The sequence below is a fragment of the Phascolarctos cinereus genome, unplaced genomic scaffold (genome assembly GCF_003287225.1).
Source record: "Phascolarctos cinereus isolate Bilbo 61053 unplaced genomic scaffold, phaCin_HiC Scaffold_726;HRSCAF=1367, whole genome shotgun sequence".
Lineage (NCBI taxonomy): Eukaryota > Metazoa > Chordata > Mammalia > Diprotodontia > Phascolarctidae > Phascolarctos > Phascolarctos cinereus.
The window spans coordinates 312,907,035-312,931,991 of NW_027556098.1; the positions used below are offsets into that span (position 1 = coordinate 312,907,035).

The following is a 24,957-nucleotide window of genomic DNA, read 5'->3' on the forward strand; positions in this document are numbered from 1 at the left end:
CGGGGAGGGGCCGGGCCGGAGCCGGGGCTGAGCAGGGGGTGGGGGGAGGCCGAGCCCGCCTCCTCTGGGGCAGGCTGTAGCCTGCGGAGCCGGTCTGGGCTGAGTCTTTCTGTTTCACAGTCTTGTCTCTTCCTCTCCTGGCTAGCTGGCTGGCTGGCTTTCATCACGGTGAGATGGAGACGCTGCCCTGGACATAGGGGTAGTTCGAATGTGGCCTCGGGTACTCAGTCCCCGTGTGACCTTGGAAGAGTCTCTACCCTTCTCTAAGTCAAAGCAAGAGTTTCCCTTCCTTGCTCTAAATCTGTTTCCGTCTTCCTCTCGGATGTCCCCTAAACCCTGAGGTTGGGGTAGACAGCAGAGTTCTTCCTGGGTCTTGATTACCTGGCCCTTTCCCCATCCCCTTACTCTGCAATCTAGCGACGCTGTCTCCATCTTCCGACTCCGTGAAATTTCCCCTGGCTGTCCCCCATGCCTGGAATGCTCTGCCTCTTGACTTTCCTGGTTTCCAAGTCCCAGTTAAAGTCCCACCTTCTTGCAAGATGCCTTTCCCAGTCTTTTAATACTAGTGCTAAATTACCTGTCTATATTATACTGCGTATATCTTGTTAGTAGAGTTGTCTGGCCCTTTAGACTGTGAGTACCTGGAGGACAGGGGCTCTTTTTTACGTTTCTTCATATCCTTAGCACTTAGCACAGTGCCTGGCACATAGAAAAGTGAAAACCCCCAAGCAGATGTCTAATAAATGCGTGTATTGACTGGGTCAAGGACTTGCGGGAATGAGCTGGGTAGTGGGCATTCCTAGATCTGAGATTCCTAAGCATGGAACCGGGGAGACAGGGGGACATTAAAGTAGGATCTCTGACCCAGGGAACAGCAGTGGGGAGCGGGGCACTGTTCCCACTCAGTTTGCCACTGACTAGCTAGCTGCATAACCCTGGGCAAGTCACTTTCCCCTGTGTCTCTCTCACCAAGGAATTAGGTTTTCCTTCTCCCCTACAATTGGAGGCTTCCTGAGCACAATGGCTCTGTTTCTCACCATGAACTGGGACTCCTCAGGCTTTGGGGTGACTTTTCCTGAATGGGGCCGGTGTTAGGAGGATGATCCCCTAGAGGGCGCCCAACTAGCTAGAATTGAGGGGCGGGGTGGAGTTAGTCCTCGAACTGTTTAACAAGACCCTGGTGGGAAGGGGATCACAGGATTGAAAGGTCATGGAGTCACAGATCTAAAATCTGAAGGGACCTCAGAAGCCAACCCGTCCAATCCCTTAATTTTATAGATGAAGAAACTAAGGTCCCAGGTGAGAAAGTCACACCGAAACCAGGATTTGAACCCCCAATCCTGTGCTCTTTCCACTACGTGTTATGTTGGCTCCCATTTCTAAGGCATTTAAAGGCATACAACGCTGTGAGATAGGAATAAAATATTATCTTACAGACAGGGAAATTGAGTCGCAACAAAGGGAAATGACTTGTTCAAGGTCATTCAGCTAGTGTCTCAGCCAGACATACCAGTATTCTTTCCATTCTGCTGTACTGTCCCTCTTCCTCCAAATTCTCCTTCTACCACCAATTCCTGGCAGTTTTCCTTGACCAGACCATCCCACACTATCTATCCTTCCCCGGGCCCTCAGCACAGCCAGGCTCGTAAAACTTCCCTAAAGAATGGAGATTGCTGTATAAACTCCTGGGGTGATGTGGGAGACGGGCAAACGACGGTTTGAGGTGAACAGAGGCCCGTACCTGTCTGCTTGTCCCTTGGTAGAGGAGTAGGTGATTTGCCAGCAAAATACAAATACTGCCCCCGACTTGGGAGTCGCAAGAGACTTGACCTCTGCCCCTAGCTCCAACTGTAGCTGTGTAATCTAGGACAAGTAGCTTAATCTCTCTGAGGCTGTTTCCTCATTTGTAAAAGGAGGATACCATCTGTGGTGGCTGCTACTTAAGGCTGTTGCCAGACATGAGATGCTGGGCTAAGTAAGGCAAGCACTCTGCCAGCCCCATAGAAAGAGTAGAGGTCTATTATTATTAAAGCCCCTGCTCTGCCACTATAGAAATGTTAATTTATTAGTAAACAATACAAATTTTCCATTGACATCCCTCTCTACTGCCTCACCTAGCATTTCTACAGTTGCCTAGACACCAGTCAGGGAGAGCCCCCGGGGTTCTCACAGGCTATCCAGGAAACCAACAGCTCCAGCCACAAGCTGTATTGGAGGCCAAAAGGGTTTCAAGCGTAAGAGTGACAGGGGTGGGGGGGATGTTTAGATCTCACTTCTAATACTTTCAACCTGTGCACCCCCTGGATAGGTGACAACCCTGAGACTCAGTTTCCTTATGTGAAATGAGAGGTTTGGATTCAATAACTCCTGAAGTCCCTTCCAGCCTAGATCTAGGAGCCTATGATTGGGTCGAATCAACCCAAGGACATCCCAAAAGGGATGAGTTTGGGAGCTCCCTTCACCCACAAAGACCATTTACTAAAGTTGGGGGCGGGGGCACGGAGTGTGTGCTGAATGATGTCCACGACGAGAAAGTACCCACACTGAAACCAGAAATCCTTAAAGGTGAAATATAATTATCATAATTATAAATTTTTTCCATAATGGTAGAGCTCCCCAAACCCACTCTGGCCTCAGCAGGTTTCTTGACTGGCTGGCCGAGAGGGAGCTTAAAATGCAAAAATGAGTCAAGAAGCTCAGTCTGGTGCCCTCTCAGGTGGACAAGTACTAAATTGATGGCCAGGTGCATGATGGGATGTAAGACTCCATTCACCTGTGGGGCCATGAGGCAGCCATCAGCACAAGGCAGGCTGAGCCTGATGTAGAAGAGATAGGCCCCTTTGGAAGGTAAGTTCTGCATCTGGTTATACATACTCAGAGGGTATGGAATACCCTGAGCAAAGGAAGCTCAGGAATCACAAAGGTCTGGGAGGCTTTGGGTGAGCCCAGAGAGCAGAAAGACTTGGGAAATAGTGAAAACGCTAAGGCCTTAAGGAATTAGCCCAACCCCAAAGTGGATGGGCCAATGGGTCCTGAAGCTCAGCACATCAGTCTTCGGTAAGGCTTTCCTGCTCTGCGCACTGAAGCTTATCTCCCCCAACCACACTGAGAGCTCCCCAGGACTCTCAATTCAGGAGGGCCTGGGTTCAAATGAACAAGGCAAGGCTCTTCCCATTATACAGCAACTTATTAATGACCATAGCATATGGCTGGGGTGGGGAAACAAGGGAAGGAGAATCTGTACTTAGACTAGGAGAATAAATGAATGGACAAATGATTAGATGAATGAATGAATCAATGAACAAATGAATGAGTCTAGGATTAAAAGGGGTAGAAGGATAAAAGAAAGACTGGACAATTAGACAAACGAATGAAATAGATTAAAGAAACAACAATTGGGTGACAGAACAAATGAGTGAATGATTTAACAGGAAAAAGCTGAAAAGGCAGGGTACCCAGCAAAAGAATGGAGAAATCAGGGCCCTGACCCGAGGCTGTGGCTGTAGTACCAGTTTAATGGGGGTTATTTCTATACAAAATCTGCCTCCCCCATTTCCCACCCCTGCCCTGGGAGAAGGGGACCAGCCTGGGTAGGGGGAGGGAGGTATCCCCCAAGGTTTGTCATCACCCCCCAAGGCAGAGGGCCCACTCAGCAGCTGCCCTATCCCCTTCCTTGGGGGAAGGAGGACATAATGTAGCTTGGCCCAGGTCCCAGCCCTCTCCTCCCCTCCCCTGCAGCAGCAGGGTGGGGAGTGACTGGCCTGGGCTTCCCCAGGGTTCTAGGGGTCCCTCAATTAAGAGAGGAGTCGTCATCACTGCCTTCACCCCCGGCCCCCCGCTCGTCCCGGCTCTCAGCCACAGTGCTTTCATCAATATTCTCCAGGGAGTCAGCGTGCTGGACAGACAGCTCTGACAGCGCCACGCTGGGCAAGGGGCTCTGCTCCGGGTGCAGCCATGGCTTGAAGTGAGGCCGGTGCTTCTGTTTCCATTCTGGATACTTCATGCATGCTTTGTACATCTTCTTCATTGCCTGTGCCACCAGGACCAGAGCAGGCAGGGAAGAGAAGAGAGGGCAGCAACATCAGAGGGCCTCCTACACACCCATACTGACTTCCCATACCTGGCTCCCTCTGCCTCCACCCACATCCATGACCTGGTCTCCACCACCACTTCCAGGCCCACTCAACCCCTTTCCAACCCTCCTCCCCACTTGACAAGGCTACTCACCTTGGGAGCCAAGAACTGAGACGACTTATTCACTACCCATTTGGGTAAGGATCCTGTGAAGAGAAAAGAGTAACTGAAAACAACGAACTGCGCTCTGGGAGGGAGGGTACCTCAGAGGGCATCTATCCTACATCTGCCCAAGCAGGAATCTCCTCTCCAACATTCCTGACAAGTGGCTCATCCAGCCTCTGCCTGAGGTCCTCCAAGTGATGAGAAACTCACCACCACATAAGACAAGGCATTATCCTTTTGTGTGGCTCTGATCGTTGGAAAGCTTTTCCTAAAACTCACTTTTTTCTATTTGGGGCTGGAGGACCAACAGTCAGGGGGAAAGAAAAGCTTCCTGCTCAGGACAGGCAGAGATGAGATGCTCCCTAAAGTCTTAACACCATCAAAAGAGGAAATGTCTAGAAATGAGCATGTGGACGAAATGGAAGCCAAGAGACCAACACGTATTCAGACCTTCTAAGAGCCTCTGAAAATGAGATACTATTTGTTTTTAAGCTGGCCATGTGATGGGGAACAGACTCTCTGAAAATCAGCAGTTTGGACTCGGTGGTCTAGGAACTCTATCGTTTTGTCATGAGTCTCTCCTCCTTCCTACAGATGTCCTGGAGAAATGGCTCCTGAAATGACCCACAGGGTCCTCTTCACTGGCACCTCAAAATTCAGCATATCCAAAGCCACCCTGGTTCTTCACATTGTGCTTCACATTGTGCTTCTGACATCATGACCTTCATGGGGGCCACCACCACTCACCTGACTACCATGTTCATAACTTACTACTGAATAAAGTTCAGATCCCTGTGCGTGGCACTCACTCTCCCCAATCTGATGCTTTTCTCCCTAATCACCCAACTTCTCTAATGCTCCCCCAGTGTAGACACATGGTACCCCAACCAAATAGACAGCTCACTGTCTCTTGTGCCCCTACACTAATCACCTTCATGCCTTTGCTCACACTGTTTCTTGCTCCTTGGATGATCACCCTCCCTTGATTCCCACTAAACTTCCAGCCACTCCTTAAAGCCCAACTCACAAGCTTCCTCCTCCAGGAAGCCTTCCTGGATGTATCCCTCATCAATAACACCCTCTCCACTCAGAGTTCACAGGGTATTCTGTTTCTCAGTGCCATCAGATTTGAGTTTTCACAACAAGACTGTGAACTTCAACATATAAATTGGTTTGTCCAGTACCAAAGTACACAGCAGATATCTAATAAGTGTTGAATCTGTTGAATCATCTACGAGGTGATAGATAACAAGCAACAAAAAAGTGCCCCTTCCATGACGAAGGACAACCACAGGTGCTGTCCTCTTTGAACCTTTTCTCACACAGTGAGGAGATGACCCTTCTCTTACGCTGTATACTCAGTACTCCAGGATGGCCAATTCTCTGGCTGAGTGTGCGTCCTGGGGAAGGGGGAAGAAAGGAGGCTGCCATGACAAATACCTACTTCCCCCAGCAGAAGGCAGTGTGTGTTTCCTTTCTGTCTCTATTCCCCTCAGGCACTTATTGGTTGACTCACTGACTGGTCTTAACCTCACAATGGATGGGGAGAGAATCTCTATGCCAGGGAAAACATCCGGTCTTTATGGATTCTAAGCTAATCTGATCTCCAACCCTTAGCTTGAGGCCCTGAGGCTCTCTTGGCCTGGGCTCAGAGACTGGCGACCACCTTCCCCTCTCTCCTTAGAGAGGCAGTGGGATGTGGCGGTGGGAAGAGCCTCAGACCTGGACCCAGAGCTAGATTTGGGTCCCGGCTCTGACTCTTACTAGCCTTATTTCCTCATCTACAGACTATCTCTTTCATGTACAAAGGGGATTCTATCTGTGCCTGGCCTCAAAGGGCAGCACACGTGAGCAATACGGGGAAGCTGTGGAGAGGCAGACCAGCTCACAACAAATGTTCTAACCAACAGTTACCACCAAATGAGATGAGCTCCCTCAGGATGAGGGTGCTCCTCCCTGAAGGTCCCCTGCAGGAGGCCTCTCCTGCCCCCTCCCCTTTCTGGTGCCTTCTATAGATAGATGTATACAGATCTCATGGGCACACTGTTACTTCATGTTGTCTTCCCTGTGAGACTGGGAGCTCCTTGAGAGATATGCCTGCATCCAGCCCTTCTTTGTATCCCTGGTGCTTAGCACAGTGCCTGGAATGGTGTTTAATTAAGGCCTGCTGACTGACTGAGGTGGAGGCTGAGACAGCGGCTTGTTGGGGAGCAACAGAAGGGATTCCTGCTCAGATACAGGTTGATCTTGAGCCAGACACTGTCATTCTGGAGTAAGGGCGATCCAGAAATGAAGACCATGCTGGAATTGGGTTGGGGGAAGCCAGGAAGACATCAATGATGGGTCCTCTTAAGTGGGTGAGGGACCCATGCAGAAGGTCTGTTAGCCTGCAAAGTCATGAGAGTCACTGTGGCCACATCAGGGCCCCTTTGCAAGCACCCCCTCATGATCAGTTCTTGACTCTCTAGGTCTGCTGGACTCCATCTTTTTCCTTAGGTCCCTACTGGTGTTCTTCCAAAAAGGTGTCTCTGGCGACTAAAGGGGAAAAGTGCGTGTCCAGGCTGACGCCAGTGACAGCATTAGACACAGAAGGGGGCTGTGCCCCTAAGCCTTTTCTTTTTTTCTAGCGGAGAGGGGTGCCTAGCAAAGATAAAGCCCAGAAAAAGATGAAAACGTCAGGTGTACCTGGGACTCAGGCTCTGGGCCACATTCCCTTTCTCTCTCACATGCAGAAATTGGAACAACAAATGATAGTGCCTAGCTCCCCCCAGGGAAAAGCACTTCCCAAGTGGCTCTCTGCTTGGCCCCCTGGGGCACCCTTATCTTGTCACTGAGGGTTCTTGCTATGTTTGTGGCTGATGACCAAATGGGAAGAGGCAGCACCTGGCTCCACATACAGGGGGCACTTATCTTCAAATGTCTGGAGGCTGAATAAGGGAGAATAACAACAGATCACACTGATAAAGTGATAGAAGGTTTGCAAAGTGTATTAACACATACATATGTATGTGCACATATAAATGTGTAACATATATTAAATGGAAATTATATATTTATTATTCTCTTATTTTATATGTGTATATACATGAATACATATGTATATATGTATACATACCTGTATACATTTATATTATATGTGTGTATATGTAATATCTCTATCTAAAATGGAAAGAGAAACTACAAAGGGTCATCTTTCCAGCTAAAAATCACCAATCTGACCATGTGTGAATGGCCAGAATAGGAACTGTGGAATAAGGGTGGGCCAGGATCACAGACTTGGTGCCCAGAGCTCCAAACTAGGACTCCAACCCAGGGCACAGGATGCCCACTCTGATCACTGACTCAACCCTGTCCCCAGGCACAAGAGGAGCTGGAGAGAGAAGCTGCATGCCCAAAAGGATACCCAACCCTTTTCAACACAATGATATATAGCAATTCCAAAGGACTTATGATGAAAAATGCTATCTGCCTCCAGAGAGAGAACTGGTAGACTCTAAATGTAGAGAATTGAACCATTTTTTTCCTTTTTATTTTTCTTGCTTCCCCCCCCCCACAACATGTCTAATGTGGAAATATGTTTTGCATGATTTCATCTGTATAATGGGTATTGCATTTCTTGCCTTCTCAGTGGGTGGGGGAGGATTCTTTTGAAACTGAAAGTAAACATGAAAAATTAAATTAAAAAACAAAAAGCCAAAATTATGCTCAGAGCTTCAAGCTAGGCCAATAGATCTGATTTGACATAGCCCCTGGCCCAGACCAGTACTCAGTGCAGAGACTGTGGACTCAGTCAGTCCTATGACAATATTTTGGGGGAGGTGGGAAGGGAATGAGTGGAGAGTTCCTACCTAAAGAGGAAGGATCTCAGACTCTGCCCCCAGAGCTTCCAACTAAGTGACCAACACTATATTGCTGTTCAAGACAGATCACTGGAAGAATGAGTAAACCAGAAAGAGAGAGAAAAGAAAAAGCTATTTTGAGGCTCAAGAAACCCAGAGGAGGAAAACAGCACCAGCACACCTACAAGAAAAGCCTCAAAAAATAAAAATAAACCACACACAGCTTGCCTACAAGACCAATTAGAATTTCCAGAAAAAATAATGCAAGAGTTTAAAAAGAGTATAACAAATGAAATAAATGATAGAAGGAAGAATTGGAAAAGAAATGAGAGCTATAGAGGAAAGATTTAGAAAGAGAATTAATAGCCTGCCACAAGAATACAAAACCTTACCCAAGTACCCGAAAATAAGAATGAATCGAACAAATTAGTGACTCTGTGAGAAAAAAAAAGAAATATTAAAACAAAGTCAAAAGGCTAAAAAAATTAGAAGAAAATATAAGAGATATCATATCTAAAACAAGTGACCTAGAAAATAGATCAAGGAGAGAGAATGTAAGGCTCACTGAACTATGTGAAAGCCATAAACAAAATAAACCTAAATACCATATTTCAAGAAATCATGACAGGATACTGTTCAGATCTCTTTGAAGCAGAAGGCAAAATAAAAATAGAAAGAACCCACCAGTTACCTCCAAGAAAAAAAACTCCAAAATGACGTTTCTAGGAACATCACAGTGAAAATTTAGAGCTACCATGTCAGAGAAAAAATACTGTAGACAACCAGGAAGAAAGAATTCAAGTCCCAAGGAACCATAGTCAGGGTCACACAGAGATTCAGTAGTTGTCACTATACAAGAGCAGAGAGCTAGGATTTGAAATTCTGAAAGGCAAGAGATAGAGGCTATAGTGAAAAATAACGTTTGCAATAAAAGAGAGTATAAATCTACAAGAGAAAAAAAAATGGACCTTTAATGTGACAGAAGATTTCCAAGCATTCCAGATGAAAAGACCTGAGAAAAACTTAAATTGGGTGGCAGAAGATGGATTTTTTTTGGAGCTAGGGGCAGATGATACGAGTATCTGCAATGTGATTTGTTATGCTCTGATGATCTTTTTTTTTTTTTAAGGCAATTGCAGTTAAGTGACTTGCCCGGATCACACAGCTAAGTCTTAAGTGTTTGGTCTGAGGACCATTTGAATTTGAACTCAGGTCCTCCTGACTTCAGGGTCAGTGCTCCATCCACTGTGCCACCTAGCTGCCCCTTGGCAGGGGGGAGACTTATGAAATCATATTGTTAGTGGGTACAAGTAGAAGTCTATACAAATGAGTATAGGGTACGGAGAGCAGGCATCACTTGAATTTCATTTTGAACTGATGAACAGCAAAGTGAGCAGAGCCAGGAAAATAATTTAAACTATAAAAACGACATTGCAAAAAAATCATTTTGAAAGACTTAAGGTCTCCGATCAATGCAATGATCAACCATGAATCTGAAAGACTGATGGAGAAAAACATGACAACCACACCTCCAGACTGAGAGGTAAATGGAACACAACGAAAGAGACACCACTTTTTTTAAAAGATGGTCAATGTGGGAGTCTGTTTTGCTTGACTATGCACCTCTGTTGCATAGGTTTTGTTTTTCTTTTCAGAAGCGGGTTGGAAGGAAGAAGGAAATCTATTGGATAATGGAGGAGAAAACAAAATTTAATTCTAATAAAGGGGAAAACATACATATATTATCTCACAGCCACCTTAGGATAAGTTTCATAGGTTTAGAGCTGAAAGAGACTATGGCAGGTAAAAGATGAAATGACTAAGGAAACAAAGGTTCATTCTTCTGAGCATATCGATTTATTAAGCATTGCATGCCAACTGCTCAACAAACTGGGATCGTTTGCCCTTCTGAGCATATCGATTTATTAAGCAGTGAATGCCAAGTGCCCAATAAACTGGGACCAACTGCCTCAGTTTAGGCCTGACCTCAAATACAGGGGAAGACAGGCTTTTATACATTAAAAACAATTAACCAAATGAGAATTAATTAAAAGGAAACAATACAACATTAGGTGATCTGATTTCCAATTGGAGGAAAGATTAAAGACTTGTGAGGAGGAGAGTGAACAGGTGCAATTCCTTGAAATCAGAAGAGGTGTCCTGCTTCCCCTCCCCAGAATGTCTGTAAATAACCAAAGGAATATGGAGACAATAACTGACTGATCAGTAAGGGGCCAGTTTTCAGATAAGACACACAGGTTGCTTGAAATGTACAACTATGAGAAAACTCCTTGCCTCAGTCTTTGGATCAGACTGGGTTTCTGGTTATCATAATCTAGGTCCTTGGTTAAGGGTTTCTAAGCAGCAGATTACCTAATGTTGTATTGTTTCCTTTTAATTAATTGGCCTTATTTGATTAATCGTTTTTAATGTGTAAAAAGTCTGAATCCCCCTGTATCTGGGGTCCAGGCCTAAGCTGAGGAAGGGGCCTAGTCCCAATGTGTTGGGCAATTGGCATGCATTGATTAATAAATCAATTTCCTTGGAAGATCAAAGCTTTGTTTCCTCAGTCATTTCATCTTCCACCTGCCACAGGCCCATGGAGGCTACCTCATCCAACCCACCCATATTACAGATGAGGAAACTGAGGCTCAGAAAGCTTATGTCACTTGCCCGAGATCAGGCAGGTAGTAAGTGGCAAACCTGGGATTTGTGCCAGGGTCTTTGACCCTCCAATCCAGTGCTCCCTCTGATGCACCCTGATGTGTCCTTAGGACACAAGGTGGGATAGAGAATGGACCTGTGATTTCACTGGGATAGGGAAATCCTACAGGTTAGGAGAAGTTAACTCGGAGTCTCCTAGAGCACTAAGAGGGAGGGTAAGTGACTTGCTTAAAGTCACCCAGAGAGAGATAAGAGGTAAGCCCAGGTCTTCCTGGCTGGCTTTGTCCATGATGCCACACTGCCTCACACTAAGAGGTGGGGGTTATTTTTGTTTCCCCCTTTTACCTTTTTATATACGATGAACATGAAGCTGAGAAGTCAAGTGACCTGTCCAACCTGCGAAGAACTGAATGGGGCACGATTTGAACCCAGATCTTTTTCACTCCAAGTCCAATCAATGTTCCATCTACCAAGCCACACTTCCTCTGAATCAAAGTGGCTCTCTCCTCCTGGGGTCCCTCCCTCTATCCCAGGCTCTACCCTCCTGGTCCTCTACATTTAAATCCTCAAGGTCAATCACTCAAGGCAGCATTTATTACGTGCCTAAACATGTGCCTGGCATTGTGATAGCCATCAGGAGTACAAACAGAAATATGAGATAGATATTCTTTGCCCTCGAGAGCTTAATTAAGTTCTATAAAGGGGGGATACATTTTCACAAATGAGGATACAGAAGACATTTACTAAATAAATACATTGACTTGGTAGGAGAGGAGACCCAAAAGTAGAGAAACAGGAAGAGTTTCTTGAAGAAAGTGGTATTTAAGCTGGGTCTTGAAAGGATTCAGTGGTTCCAAGTAGTAGAGGTGAGCAGGGAAAGTATTTTGGGCAGGACAGCAATGCAACTCCTTCCTCTCCCTTGTTTCCCCATATCTCCCCCTACCCAAATCCAAACATAGTCCCTATGCCATCTGTTTTGTGAGGAAAGATGTTCCACGCACGATTATCCCAATTTTAGAGGTAAGGAAATTGATTTGCAGAGACAAAGTGATTCCCCAAGGTCACAGTAAGTTTTATAGCTGGGATTCAAAATCATATCTTCTGACTCAAAGACCAGGGCTCCCTTTCCACTCTACCACAGCTGCCTCCCAAGAATGCAGGTGTCCCTCTCTTCCTAGTTCCCAATTCCTTCCCCTTGACCCCAAAGACAACAAGTTACAATTTTTCATGGAGAAAAGCATCAACAAATTAGTCAGTGGCTTAGAGTCTAATGGCATTTGCCTGTTTCTCGAATAGAGGGATAGGATGAAGAGAACTTATAAGATTTTAAAACTGGAAAGTGCTTAGAAGTAGCAAGTCAAAGTATTCCCATTTAACAGAAAAAAAAACAACTGAGGCTAGACAAAGGAAATGGACTTGTCCAAGGTTATAGAGCTGGCAAGGTCTAGAACCCAGAGCGCCTGAGACCTACCACCCAGGCTTCTGTCCGCCACTATGACACGCTAAGGTGTGTCTCACACCCTAATAAATACAGATTAAGCCCATCTCCTAGAACAGAACAGAACAGACTATAAAGAGGGGTGGCCACATACCCCACTCTCTCCCAGTTCTTCCTGTGGACAGAGTCATTTTTTATTCTTCATCCCTCCCCATCTCTTATCCTCACTGACCATGAATGACTTGAGCTAACCCTCATCCTCCTGGCTCTCTGAGTGTGTAACCCTGTTCACCAACTCTTATCATGCACTGTTCTGAATTATGGTTACCTATTTCTGTCTGGGCCCCCTACCAGACAGCAAGCTCCCTGAAGGCACTTCTGTCATATCAAGAGCTCCATCTGTAACCTGTATTTCCTACTCATCCCCTACCACTTGGCACACAGAAGGGTATGAAGGGTATGGAAGGAGGCTGGGGATAGATATGTTGCTCTGTCTTGGGGTGGGGGGCTCTCAGAAGGGAAAGGAACAGGAGGAGAGGGGGCCAGGCCAGGTGCAGTGTCTCACCTTTGGGGTCTACCTGGGCCAGGTAGGTGATGACAGAGCTCTTGGGGCCTGTGCTCTGGATGAGGTAGCCCGTCTGGATGGACACAGCTCGGACCAGGTCTTTTCGGGGTGGGTATTTCTAGGAAGGGAAGGATAGGCATGAGGTACAGGTGTGGCTGACACCTGAGGCAGGAAGAAGAAAGAGGTAGCAGAGGCCTCCCTGGCACTTAGAAGGCTGGAGGGGGAAGGCCCCCTAAACTGCCCTCCTACCCACACACAGCTTCCCACACTCCCTTCTCTGGGCTGCACTGGGGGCACTGCCCCCTTGACCTTGTTACACCTCTAGGGACGTCTGAGGCCCACCCTGGATCTTAACCTCTCTCCTATCCTCTGGCTCGGGCCTTTCCCCAGACCTCTCCCATCTCGAGGTTTCAAATAATTCAATAATCAATGCCATTGTTATAAAATTATCCCTTTCATCACCCTACTAAACTTGGAGCTTCTCCATGACTCTTTTCTTTTCTGTTGTTTTTTTTTTAACATATCTGTATCTTTATTTGAACAATGTTTTTCTGTGGTCATGACCCTCAGGTTTCAAACAATCACCTTGGAGGTCATCCACTCCAACCTCCTCAATTTAAAAAATGAGAAAACTGAAGCCTAGAGTAGGGCAGGGGCCTGCCCTGGGACACACAACAGGCAGATGGTCCACCCGGGGCTTGAACCTGGGTTTCTTGACTCCTGCTGCAGGATTCTAATCATGGAAAGAATTAAGCTTGCCATTTCTCTAGAGCTCTGCGATTCATTAAGGACTCTCCCTCACATAAGTTGGTTAAGTTGTGGGTTTTGATTCCTATTTAACAAATGAGGAAACTGAGGCCAGGCAAAGTGAAGTGAACTCTCCAGGTAGCATGTGTCAGAGCCAGAAGACCAGTGGCCAACCCTCAAGATGTGACCTCAGAGTCTGAAGGATCTGAGGGCAGAGAGACTCGAATGAGATTGCAGGCCATGACACAGGAGCGTGGCAGAAGACAATGGGCCACTGTAAAATGGGGGGGGGGGGCTGGAAGAAATGATCTTTATAGAGTCCCTTGCAGCTCTCAATACTATGATCCAGAAGGATTAGGTCTTGTGACATAATCATTCATATTTTCAGAGCGCTTTAACACTAACCAAAGTGGCATTTTCCTCCCTCCAAGGCGTATTGTTGTACCCATTTTACAGGTAAGGAAACTAAGGCTGGCACAGGTGACTTGCCCATGGTCACATCACTTGTTGATTGTAGGGCTGAAACTCAAACTCTAAGACTTGAGTTCTGTCCACTGTACTGCACTGCCACTCAACCTCCCCCAGGACACCCAGACCCCAGCCTTGCACACAGTTGGTATCTATAAGCATTTGGTGCCCTGGACTCACTTTGTACAGGGCTTCAGACTGTCCAAAGCACTTTCCTATCTATTCCCTTCACTGGATCTTCAGTCCAGGTGGAAGACAGGGGAAGAAATATCATCCCCATTTCAGAAATGGAAAAACTGGGCCTCCGAGAAAGGAAGGAATCTGCCCAAAATAACACATTAGGTTGGTCCCAAGCCAAGTCTAGAACCAGGGACCCTAAGACTCTTCTCCTAACAGTGGGTGCCTTCCAGCACACTCACTGGGTGCTTGACTGAGTAGTTCATGATGATGTAATCGGCTCCCATGGGCAGCCAGGATCGGAGGGTGATGACATCACGGTTCTTCAGGGGTTTCGGACACCTCCCTAAATGGGAGAAAAGGGCCATTAGACTGGAGGCCACGCGCCATAGCTCATCCCACATGCCCCTCCCTCCCACGGCTCCAGGCTCCCTCCCAGAGACCAGGACTCTGCCAAGAGTTACTGGGCCTAGTCCAGGAAGCTATCCAGCAGTGGTCCAAGGGTCCAGCCACCCCAGCTGCAGCCCCACCTCCCAGCAATCCTCTCCCTCCCCCAGGTGGCCTTCTCTGGCTACTAGTCCTCTGCCTTCCTCAACCCCAAGCATGGGGGAACCACACACAGGAACACTGGCTTCTGTTCTTTCTCTAATTATTTCCTGGCGAGCATAATGACTTCCCCTACATGAGCTGGGAGCTCCCCTGTGACAGGGGAGATTTCTCCTCCTCCTCCTCCTCCTCCTCCTGTCAGGCACACAGTGCCTGACACCATCCCAAGCGGGCTGGGTGAGAAAGGGGAAATGCTAGGAAAAGAGGGAGAAGTGAGATGGGGGAAGGGAAGAAGGGAGGGTGACAGGATCATGGTCTTCCCATCCGTGCAGGGCTAACCCGGAGCAGAGAAGATAAGACCTGCTCTGCCTGGTCCCAGAGGACAAAACTAAGACCAGTGGGAGGGAAGTTATAGAGAGAAAGATTTCGGACCAACACAAGGAGGGATTCTTACCTCTCTGATCCAACACACTGATGAGATTAAACAAAGAGGAAGTGGTGGCTAGGCACTAGAAACTAAGGGGGTGCCCACCAATTGGGGGATGGCTATACCAACTATGGTACAGGAGCGTAACAGAATCTTACTGTGCTGTAAGGAACGGTGAAAGCGACGTTCTCAGAGAAACCTGAAAAGACTTGTACGAACTGACGCAGGGTGAAGGGAGCAGAACCAGGAGAACAACTGATACAGTACAAATTTGGTATAAACAAACAACTTTGGATGACTTAAGAACTCTGATCAACAAAATGATCAACCGAGATTCCGAAAGGCAGGTGACTAAATATACAGAATGAGATACACTGTTGGTCATGACCAGTTTGGCGATTTGGTTCTTGGGGGGTTTTTTGTCTGTTTGTTTGTTTTGCTTTTTGGTGAGGCAATAGGGGTTAAGTGACTTGCCCAGGGTCACACAGCTAGTAATGTCAAGTGTCTGAGACTGGATTTGAACTCAGGTCCTCCTAACTCCAAGGCCAGAGTTCTATCCGCTGTGCCACCCAGCTGCCCCAGGATTTGTTTTGCTTGACTATGCATATACATTCTAAGTGTTTGTTGTCGGCAGGGGGTGATGCAGAAGGAGCAGGTAGGGAGGTAGAAGGTTGAGAGGAGTAGAAAAATAAACGCTTAATAATTTTAAAATAATTAAAAATTTTTAAAGTCTATTGGGACTCTCCTACAGTGAAGAAGGGAGCTGTCTTGGGGAGGGAGGGAGGTAGCAGCCGTCACTGAGGCCCTTGGCATTAGAAAGGCAGCAGAGGATTCCTGGATAGGAAAGGACATTAGACCACACAACCTCTCAAATTCCTTTCGGCTCTGAATGTCTGAGATTCTAATCTTCATGAGGCACCCTGACAGAGGACAGAGTGTTAGAACTGGGAGGAAGACTTGACTTCAAACCCTATCTCTGACGCTTTCTATTTAGGTGACCCTGGGCTTAAATTCTCTGAGTCTGTTTCTTCATCTGTAAAATGGGGATGTCTCTAGACATATCTCACCATCTTTCTGGGAGGCTCAAATGAGATAATGCATAGAGAAGTGCTTCATAAACATTAAAGCGCTTTATTCTCATGCTAAAATTTCATGATTCCAAGATGCCATGAATTCAAAGTCTTAGAGCCTAGAATTCTAACACATTTATGGTTCCAAGATTCCATAATCTCAAATTCTATGATTCTGTGCATCTGTTATTCTTCTATAAGGGCACAGAAAAGGAAATGGGGGTTCAGGAAAGAGTGATAGGTGAGAAGGGAAGAGGCTGGAGAGGGAGAATAAGTCCGTAAGTGCTCACAGGAGTAGTAGCCCACGTCGGCGTTCACAGTCAGGCGGGCGATGTCAAAGGTCTCGATCACATTACTGTCCCACTTCTTACGGTACTCGATGTCATGCAGCACATCATAGAGCGTCTCAGCCGGCACATCTCGGCACTCCATCCGACACTGCAGGTGGACAGACAGGTGGACAAAGGTCAGTGCCCAGGTTGGAGGAGCCCCAGGAGGCCAGATGTAGAGAGGAGGGTCTGGGCCAGTCCAGTGGAGGATGGTCCACAGAAACCACACCCAACAAGGGACCCTGGACAGGCAGCCAAGTACAGCACCAAGCACCCTGGGGAGCTGCATTGTAGACCAAAGACTCATCATCAAAATAATTCTAGAAATGACCAACACTTTGTAACAAGGATAACGAAGCGACCATAAACCTCTATGGCCCACATATGTCAACAGAGCCAAGATCTCCTCCGCCTCACATAAGACCTATCTCTAGCAATGTGGAGCGTGATCCCTCTATCGGCAGTTAGGTGGTACGCTGGATAGAGTGCTAAACCTGTAGTCAAGAAGATCTCAGTTCAAATCTAGCCTCGAGCACGTGGGACCCGGGCAAGTCACTTAAGTTCTGTTGACTTTAGTTTCCCCACACGTAAAATGAGGATAATAGCACCAAGCTCCCAGGGTTGTCTTGAGGACAAAACGAGATCATTATTTGTAAAGGAGGTGGAAAGCTTTACAATGCTATGTAAATGCTAGCTATTATTATGTTATTATCATCACTATTACGGTAAAAAATCATCCCAGGGTCGCTCGTCTTTGAGTGAAGAGCCAAAAAGAATGATGGAGTTGCAGTGATGAGTTGTTGTTCAGTTGTTTTCCAGTCATGTCTGACTTTTCGTGACCCCATTTGGAGTTTTGTTGGCAAAGATACCAGAGTGGTTTGCTCATTCTGTAGCTCATTCTGCAGATGAGGAAACTGAGGCAAACAGAGTGAAGTGACTTGCCCAAGTTACTTGCCCAGCTAGTAAGTGTCTGAGGCCAGATTTGAACTCATCAAGATGAGTCTTCCCGACTCCAGGCCTGGCGCTCTATCCACTGCACCACCGAGCTGCCCCTCCTGGTATTACCATACACTAGTTCGGGCCTTCATCACCTCACGCTTGGCCCATTGCAATAGTCTTCTGTGGTTGGTTTCCAAGCTTCCAGTCTACCCCTCTTCAGTCATCCTCTACCTAATAAATGCTTGTTTTTTTTTCCTTCCTTCATCTCAGCTGCCAAAGTGATCTTCCTAAAGCATAGGTATAACCACATTAAACACCTATTTAGTGGCTACCTATCACCTCCAGGATAAAAAAACAAAATCCACTGTTTGGCTTTTAAAGATCTTCACAAACTGCCTGGGTTCCAATTTTGCCTCACACATGTACTAACTGTGTGACCCTGGGGCAAGTCTCTTTTTATGCTTTTAAGATGCTATGATTCTGTGAGCCTACAATTCAACAGCAGAGCAGGAAAGAAAGAACAGGGCTGAGCCTGTCTTCTCAACTGTAAGATGAGGATAACATTACATTAGCACCTCCCTCTCATAAGATTGCGAGGAAAGTAATCTCAGCTATGAGACTGGTCTTTGGACAACAGATACAAATTTCCACCGGGACCATTCAGGAAGGCTTGGTACCTCAGCTGGACCCATGAGACCGACCTTGGACTGCACTGGTGGAGCCTTCAAAAGCCTCAGCCCTGCTCCATACCATGAGGAGACATCAGAGGATGGCTCAAGCTCTGGTCTAGCTCTTCTAAAATGGGCCTGAAGTAGATGGCCAAACAAACTGTAGTATGTGAATGCAATAGAATCTGACTACATTGTTTAAGAAACAATGAACATGAGGGATTCAGAGAAGTCTGAGAAGACACGTATGAACTGATGTAGAGTTAAGTGGTACCAGGAAAATCATATACACAAGAGCTACATTAATGTAAACAAAAAGAATCCTAGAACAAAGCCAAATACAGTGTCTGCCTGGAATAGGCAATGTCAGCCTAGGGAAGAGATGATTAAAATACATCTCCCTCTTTTATGCAGCACAGGATTGGGCGTGTGGGATGCTACCCACATCCAATGAGGTCACTGGGCCAGGCTGGTTTGGCTTAACTGGTTTTTTTTGGTGACAAGGCTCAGCAACCTGGGGCATGGCAGGGTGGTTGGTATGGCCTGTTCAGACAGATATGACTGTGCTCTCAAGCCAGAAGCCCCATTTCCAACCAGCTCCACAGCTTGGGACTTCTCTGCAAGTCTCCATTATGCCTTCCTTCCCCAGGAAATCCATCCTTAGGAAATCTCATTATCTGCCAGATTGAATCTGCCTGGCCTTCTCATCAATGCCCTCTACCATTCTGATTGGTTCCTCTGACTGGAGGGCAGAGCCAGGGGTGCCAGAGCTTCTCTTTGAGGAAGGGGATCACCACAATCTCCTCCCCATTTCCCACCAGCCACTCTGCTTCTGGAGATGTTTGGACTTCATGCCTCCAACCCTTTTCAGCTTCCTTTTGTGGGCTGTCTTCCCCTCATTAGATTGTCAGCTTTTTAACTTATATTTGCATCCCCAGTACTTTGCACAGTGCCTGACACATAACAGGCACTTGATAAAAGTTTGTTAACTGACTGATAAGGCAGCAATAAAACATTTGTCTTAAAAGAAAAAAAGGTTCATGATTGCATATACTATCAGATCCTGTTAATGTGTTGGCTAGTTCTGCTAAACTGTTTTTTTCCCCTCCCTTCTTTTTTATTTTTATAAGAGATAGCTCACTGGCTAGGAGAAGGAGAAGGGATATGTAGGTGTGGGGAGTGTGGGTCCGCATGTACACGTGTACACACACACACACACATCATAAAATTTTGAAAAACAGTAACGTTGTATGGCAAACCTAATAAATAAATACAATGAAAAAATAAAACAGACATGAGTGAGCCTCATGCACAGATCCCAAAGTGGATCCCGGTGTACCACAGAACGAACGAACAAACAAACACAAACACACACACACACACCACAAAAGCACAACTTGCTGCTAGCATACACTGGACATCTCTAAAATGAATGTGCTGCTAGGATAAACACTAACCAGACATTTAATTGAGCATCATTTCTCTGCCGCCTCGGAGTTTTTAGGAGGGCCTTTTGGGATAACTTAGATGGCTTACTTCTTTAAAACACACACAAACACACACACACACACACACACTCTCAAGCTGTTCAAAAAGGTCTGCATCTCTGGATAAATTTCCCTGCAGCAAAGCAGCAGCGGGGATTGAGCTGCTGAATCATTAAGCTGTACCCAATGCTGGGTTAGGGTTTTGGCTGGAATTCCCCTCCCCCCCCGAAGATAGCTACTGCAGAATGGAAGAAGTGTTAACAGCAAGACTAAGTGTACTCACATTCGTACACTGCTCCATGATTTACCAAATTACTCTGCCTTAACCTCAGATTCCCCACAACAGGACTGCAGAAGAGAGAGTGCAGAGATGATTAGCCTTGTTTGATAGATGGGCAAAGTGAGGTTCAGAGAAATCAGTGCCATGCCCAGGGTCACCTGGCTAGTGAGGTGGAAATGTCAGGGGGAGAACCACAGAATTTCAGAAGAGGAAGACTTTAAGAGGACTGGACATTCCAAACCCTCTAATTGTTACAGGATGTAGGATCTGGAGCTGGAAAAGATTTTTAGAGATTACCTAATCCTAGAGTTTAATCTTAATTTGGGCTCCATGAACTTTTAAAAAAAAATTTTGAAAACTGCATTTCACAGTAACTGGCTTCCTTTGTACTCCCACGTATTTTATGACTTTAAAGAAAAAAGATTTTTTTGATACTAGATCTCCCTTCTTAGAAGTCTGACCACTCATGGGCCGGCCTACAACTGCCAGCCACAGCAGCTTTGACTTGCTGGGCAAGCAAATTTACCCTCCTCAGGCAGCCTGGCAGTGTTCTCCACCTCCCCTCCTTTAAACTTTGTTCCGACAACCCTATGGGCCTACCCTATTGCCCTGCAGAGCTCCCAGGATCATAGGACCCACTGGCCTCAGCCTTCACAGCAGAGGGATCACAGGCCCGCACCCCAGCTCCCAACTCAAAAGCCTCATTCTGAGAAAGGGGCCTCGGGCTTCACCAGACCGAATGCCCAAGGGCCCCAGGACACAGGACAAGAAAACCCCTTCCGCCTCCATTCTAGTCCAAATCCTTATTTTGCAGGGTATGGTAGAAAATCCTGGAAGTCTCAGTACTTGGGTTAGAATCTTGGCTATGCCACCATTTACTGCTTTGTGTACCTTTGATTAAGTCACTTACCTCTCTGAGTTTCAGTTCACTCAACTGTAAAGATATGTATACAAATGGGGGGGGTGTTGGACTGGGGAGTGGCTGACACTTGAATCTCAACACACATACACACACACACACACACACACACACACACACACACACACACGATGGGTACAGAAATACATTTCACTCAACAGGGAAATAGGAAGGGAAGGGGAGAAGGGAGGAGGGGGTATGAGAGTGAAGAAAGATTAAGGGAGGGATTAGTCCTACCAGAGGTGGCGAACTTATAGCCTCGAAACCACATGTGGCTTTCTAGGTCCTTGGGTGCAGCCTTTTGACCGAGTCTGAGTTTTACAGAACAAATCCTTTATTAAGGGGATCTGTTCTTTGAAGTTTGGATTCAGTCAAAGAGCTGTACTTGAGGACCTAGAGGGGCCACATGTGGCCTCGAGGCCACAGGTTCCCCACCCGTCTATGTAATACAAACTCTAAGGATGGACAAAAATATTTATACACCTCTTTTTGAGGTGTCAAAGAATGGGAATCTGAGAAGGTACTTTTCAATTAGGGAATGGATAGACAAATTATGGTATATAAATGGGATGGAAAACTATTGTACTATAAGAAATAATGAAGAGGGGGCAGCTAGGTGGCGCAGTGGATAGAGCACCGGCCCTGAAGTCAGGAGTACCTGAGTTCAAATCCGGCCTCAGACCAAACATTTGACACTTACTAGCTGTGTGACCCTGGGCAAGTCACTTAACCCCAATTGCTTAAAAAAAAGAGAAAGAAATAATGAAGAGGATAGTTTCAGGGAAACCTGGGAAGACTTATATGAATTGATTCAGAGGGAATTTATTCACTGACAACAATATGGTTGTTGTTGACATATAACAAATAACTTTGACATAAGATAAGTAACTTTGAAAGAATTAGAAATTCTGATCAGCATAACGACCATCCATGATTATGGAAGACTAATAAAACATGATACCCATACCTACTGATAGAAAGGTGAAGGACACAGTGAGACATATATATATATTTTTGGACATGGTCAATTTGGAAACTTTTTTTGCTCAACTGTATGTGTTTGTAACAGGGGTTTTGTTTTTCTTTCAGTCTCAATGCGGAGGGGGTGGGGGATGGGGGAGGGAGGAAAGGGGATTTCTACTGATTAAAAAAAAAAAAACCCAAAATATAATTTATTTAAAAACTGCAAAGTGAGAGGTTGGTGCTATGGACCAATAATTCAGAATTATTTGGGAAAAGTCACTAAATTGCTCATATTCTTTGATATAGAGATCCTACTATTAGGTATATACTCCAAGAGCTAAAAGACAGGAGGAAAATGGTCCCATACATACCAAAATATTCCTAACAGTACTTTTTGTGGTAGTAAAAAACTAGACACAAAGTAGATGACCACTGATCAAGGGATACCTAAGCAAATCAAGATATATGAATACAACAGAATACTACTACTGTACCACAAGAAACACAGGAAGATTTGTATGAACTGATTCAGAAATCAGGGAGCAGGACAAGGAGAACAATTTACACAATTATTATAATCCCTGAGATAAGATATACAAAGTACTTTGCAAACTTAATCCCTGAGATAAGATAAAAGTACTCTGCAAACTTTCAAGCACCCTACAAAGATGAGTTATTTTCTCTACATTACTACATTTTGTTCACAATAACATAAACAAAACACTACTACAATAAAGCCAAAGCATAAGATTAATCTTAGCTAGGGAGGACAGATGATGAACCACACCACCCTTCCTTAGGTAAAGAGTAGGGACTGGAGGTTCAGAATGTTTCACACAATGTCAAACACAGTCATTTTGTTAGCTGGTTTTGCTTAAGTTTCCCTTTGAGGTGAGATGCTCTTTGGGGCAGTGCGTATTTCTGGAAATGACTGATATTTAAAAAAAATTAAAAACCCTAAGATCCCCCAAAACTGTGGCCTAGAAAAGTTAAGCAACTTATACAGTCACACTGACTGGTAAGTACACAGGAGAGTCAGGATTCAAACAGGTCCTGTGACTTCAAATCTCGTGTTCTCTCTTGTCTTAAATTATTTTATGAAGAAAATGGACAGAAAGGTAAACAATAGCAGCTGTTCTCCCATTTCTATAGCTTGTTAAGGTTTCAAAGTGTTTTCCTCACAACCACCCTGTGAGGGAGTTAGTATGTTATAGGCCCCGAGGGAAGCTGAGGCTCAGAGTGCAATGACTTAGCCAAAGTCACAAAGGTGACAATGCCAGAGCTGGGACTAAAACCTAGGTCTTCTGCCTCCAAGATTGTGGCTCCTTCTACTATACCAAGCTGGTTCTGTGTATAATGATATAAACAGGTGAGAAGGTATATTTTTGATCTGCAGATGCCTTAACTGTATATTGTCCTGCTGGGTAAGAAGGAGGAGAAAAGGAAAGATGCAGGGGGGGGAGGTGCATTCCACCGGACTGAGTTTCAGCCTGGCCATGTCCTGTGAAGCTGCTTAGCACAACAGAAAGAGCTGGTGGACCTCTGCTAGGTCAGGAGCTGAGGGAGCTATGTTGGTGTCTCTCCCCTCTCTGCTAGTGACTCATCCTGCTTTCTAGCCCTGTTTCCCTGGACACCCTCTCCCTGGGGGACTCTAAGGTCAGCGCTGTAGTCACCAGACCATTAGACACATCCTTCTCTGATTTTAAGGCTTCTCCTCCTAACCCTGAGCCCAACGTGAATCTCCTCCCCTGACTTTTTTCTAGGCCCCCACAGACCTGCCCCTCCACCCAGAGGGGCAGAGTAGTCAAGAGTAAGAAAGGAAAAGGAAGGGGACAAAGAAACAAGGAGGGGAAAGGGGGCAGCGTGAAATGTAAGGAGACATAAAGACTGGAAAAGGTAAACAGAGACAGTGAACCCAGAAAGGAGATGGTGACAAATACTAAAAGGAGAAAGAGACAGGAAGAAAGACTGGAAAACAGGGAGGCTAGGAGAGAGACTGGGAGGGAAACAGCAGGAGCAAGAAAGACAGAAACTGACTGGGAGGGGAAAGATATCAAGCAAGAGCTGACTGACTGAGAAAGGAGGAAAAAAAGAGGTTGTGAAAAAAGAGGAGGAGAAGAGGAGCTAGGAAACAGACTTAGGGAAATAATTGGATCAGATTCAGCCACAATGTTGTTGCTGCAGGGACCAAGTATGAATCACACAGTCTCACAAATACACACACTCTCCCTTAGAGATACACACACACCCCTTTCCTTTAGCCCCAAATCCATGCCTCTCCGCACTGCCTTCACTCAGAAGCCTCTGATATCCAAGACTGGCTCAAAGCTGACCGTGGCCTGGTCAGGGCTCTGCTCCTGAGCACAGGGAGCCATGTGGATGTGGGAACTGGAAAACTGTTAAGGGACCTAGGCTCCCTCTCCCCAACCCTAACTCTGAGAGAGATGGAATAGCTGCAGGTCGGCTGGTTAGAGGTTAGTAGTATCCCAAGAGATAATCAGGTCATAGCTTTAGATCCAGAAGAGGCCTTAGGGATCACAGAGTTCAAGCACTTCATTTTACAGATGAGGAACCCAAGAAATGAAGTTATCTTGCCCAATATCACACAGCTAAAATCCTGTCTGAGGCAGCATTGGAACCCAAGTCTTGCTGTCTCAGGTTCAGGGAGATGTTGCTTCTTAAAGGGTGGGATGCAAAATGGAGCACCTTCTGGGAGCACCGCAGAGGGAAGTCAGAGAGATCTGTGGCAGAATGAAAGGAATTTAGGAAAGGTCAAGAAGAAAAGGCTCAGTCCTCACTCTCAGGGACTCCTAAGGGGTGAGAGAGTGTTCCTGACCTCAGAAAAGCCACAGTCTGAGCAAAGACAGCTTCTGCCCTCAAAGAGCCTTCATCAAAGAGGGAGACATTGTCTCTGTTTTTATAAACAAAAACCAAATAAAAAACTATATTTAGCTTTATTACTTTAAAGAACAGAGTAACTGAAATTAGCAATCTGTGTGCTGCCTCCTAGAGGTCCTGCTTTAATGATTAAATAACAGTCTAGAACAATTAGAACATGAAATAACCAAGCACTCAGCAGCTTCTATTTTTTGCCTCCCCACTCCCCGAAGCCAGCTTCTCCTTCACTGCTTGTCAGAGGCCCCAGCACTCCCTCAGCCTCCCACATCCATAACCTTGGCTTTATCTTTTTCC

The 24,957-nt window shown here is 46.0% G+C and overlaps 1 protein-coding gene across 2 annotated transcripts in view; it reads right to left on the reverse strand.

Moving 5' to 3' along the window:
• Positions 1–3,495: 3,495 nt before the first annotated feature.
• The window catches only part of STARD10 (StAR related lipid transfer domain containing 10), a 40,413-nt gene continuing 18,951 nt past the window's right edge, over positions 3,496–24,957 (reverse strand). For both annotated transcript variants that reach the window (XM_020989646.2, XM_020989645.2), the window contains exons 3-7: positions 16,471–16,618; positions 14,380–14,483; positions 12,746–12,863; positions 4,228–4,280; positions 3,496–4,030 (exon numbers count right to left, since the gene is read on the reverse strand). In XM_020989646.2, coding sequence (XP_020845305.1) covers positions 3,791–4,030; positions 4,228–4,280; positions 12,746–12,863; positions 14,380–14,483; positions 16,471–16,618 — 663 coding nt within the window. In that variant the 3' untranslated portion in view covers positions 3,496–3,790. The remainder of the gene's footprint in view (positions 4,031–4,227; positions 4,281–12,745; positions 12,864–14,379; positions 14,484–16,470; positions 16,619–24,957) is intronic.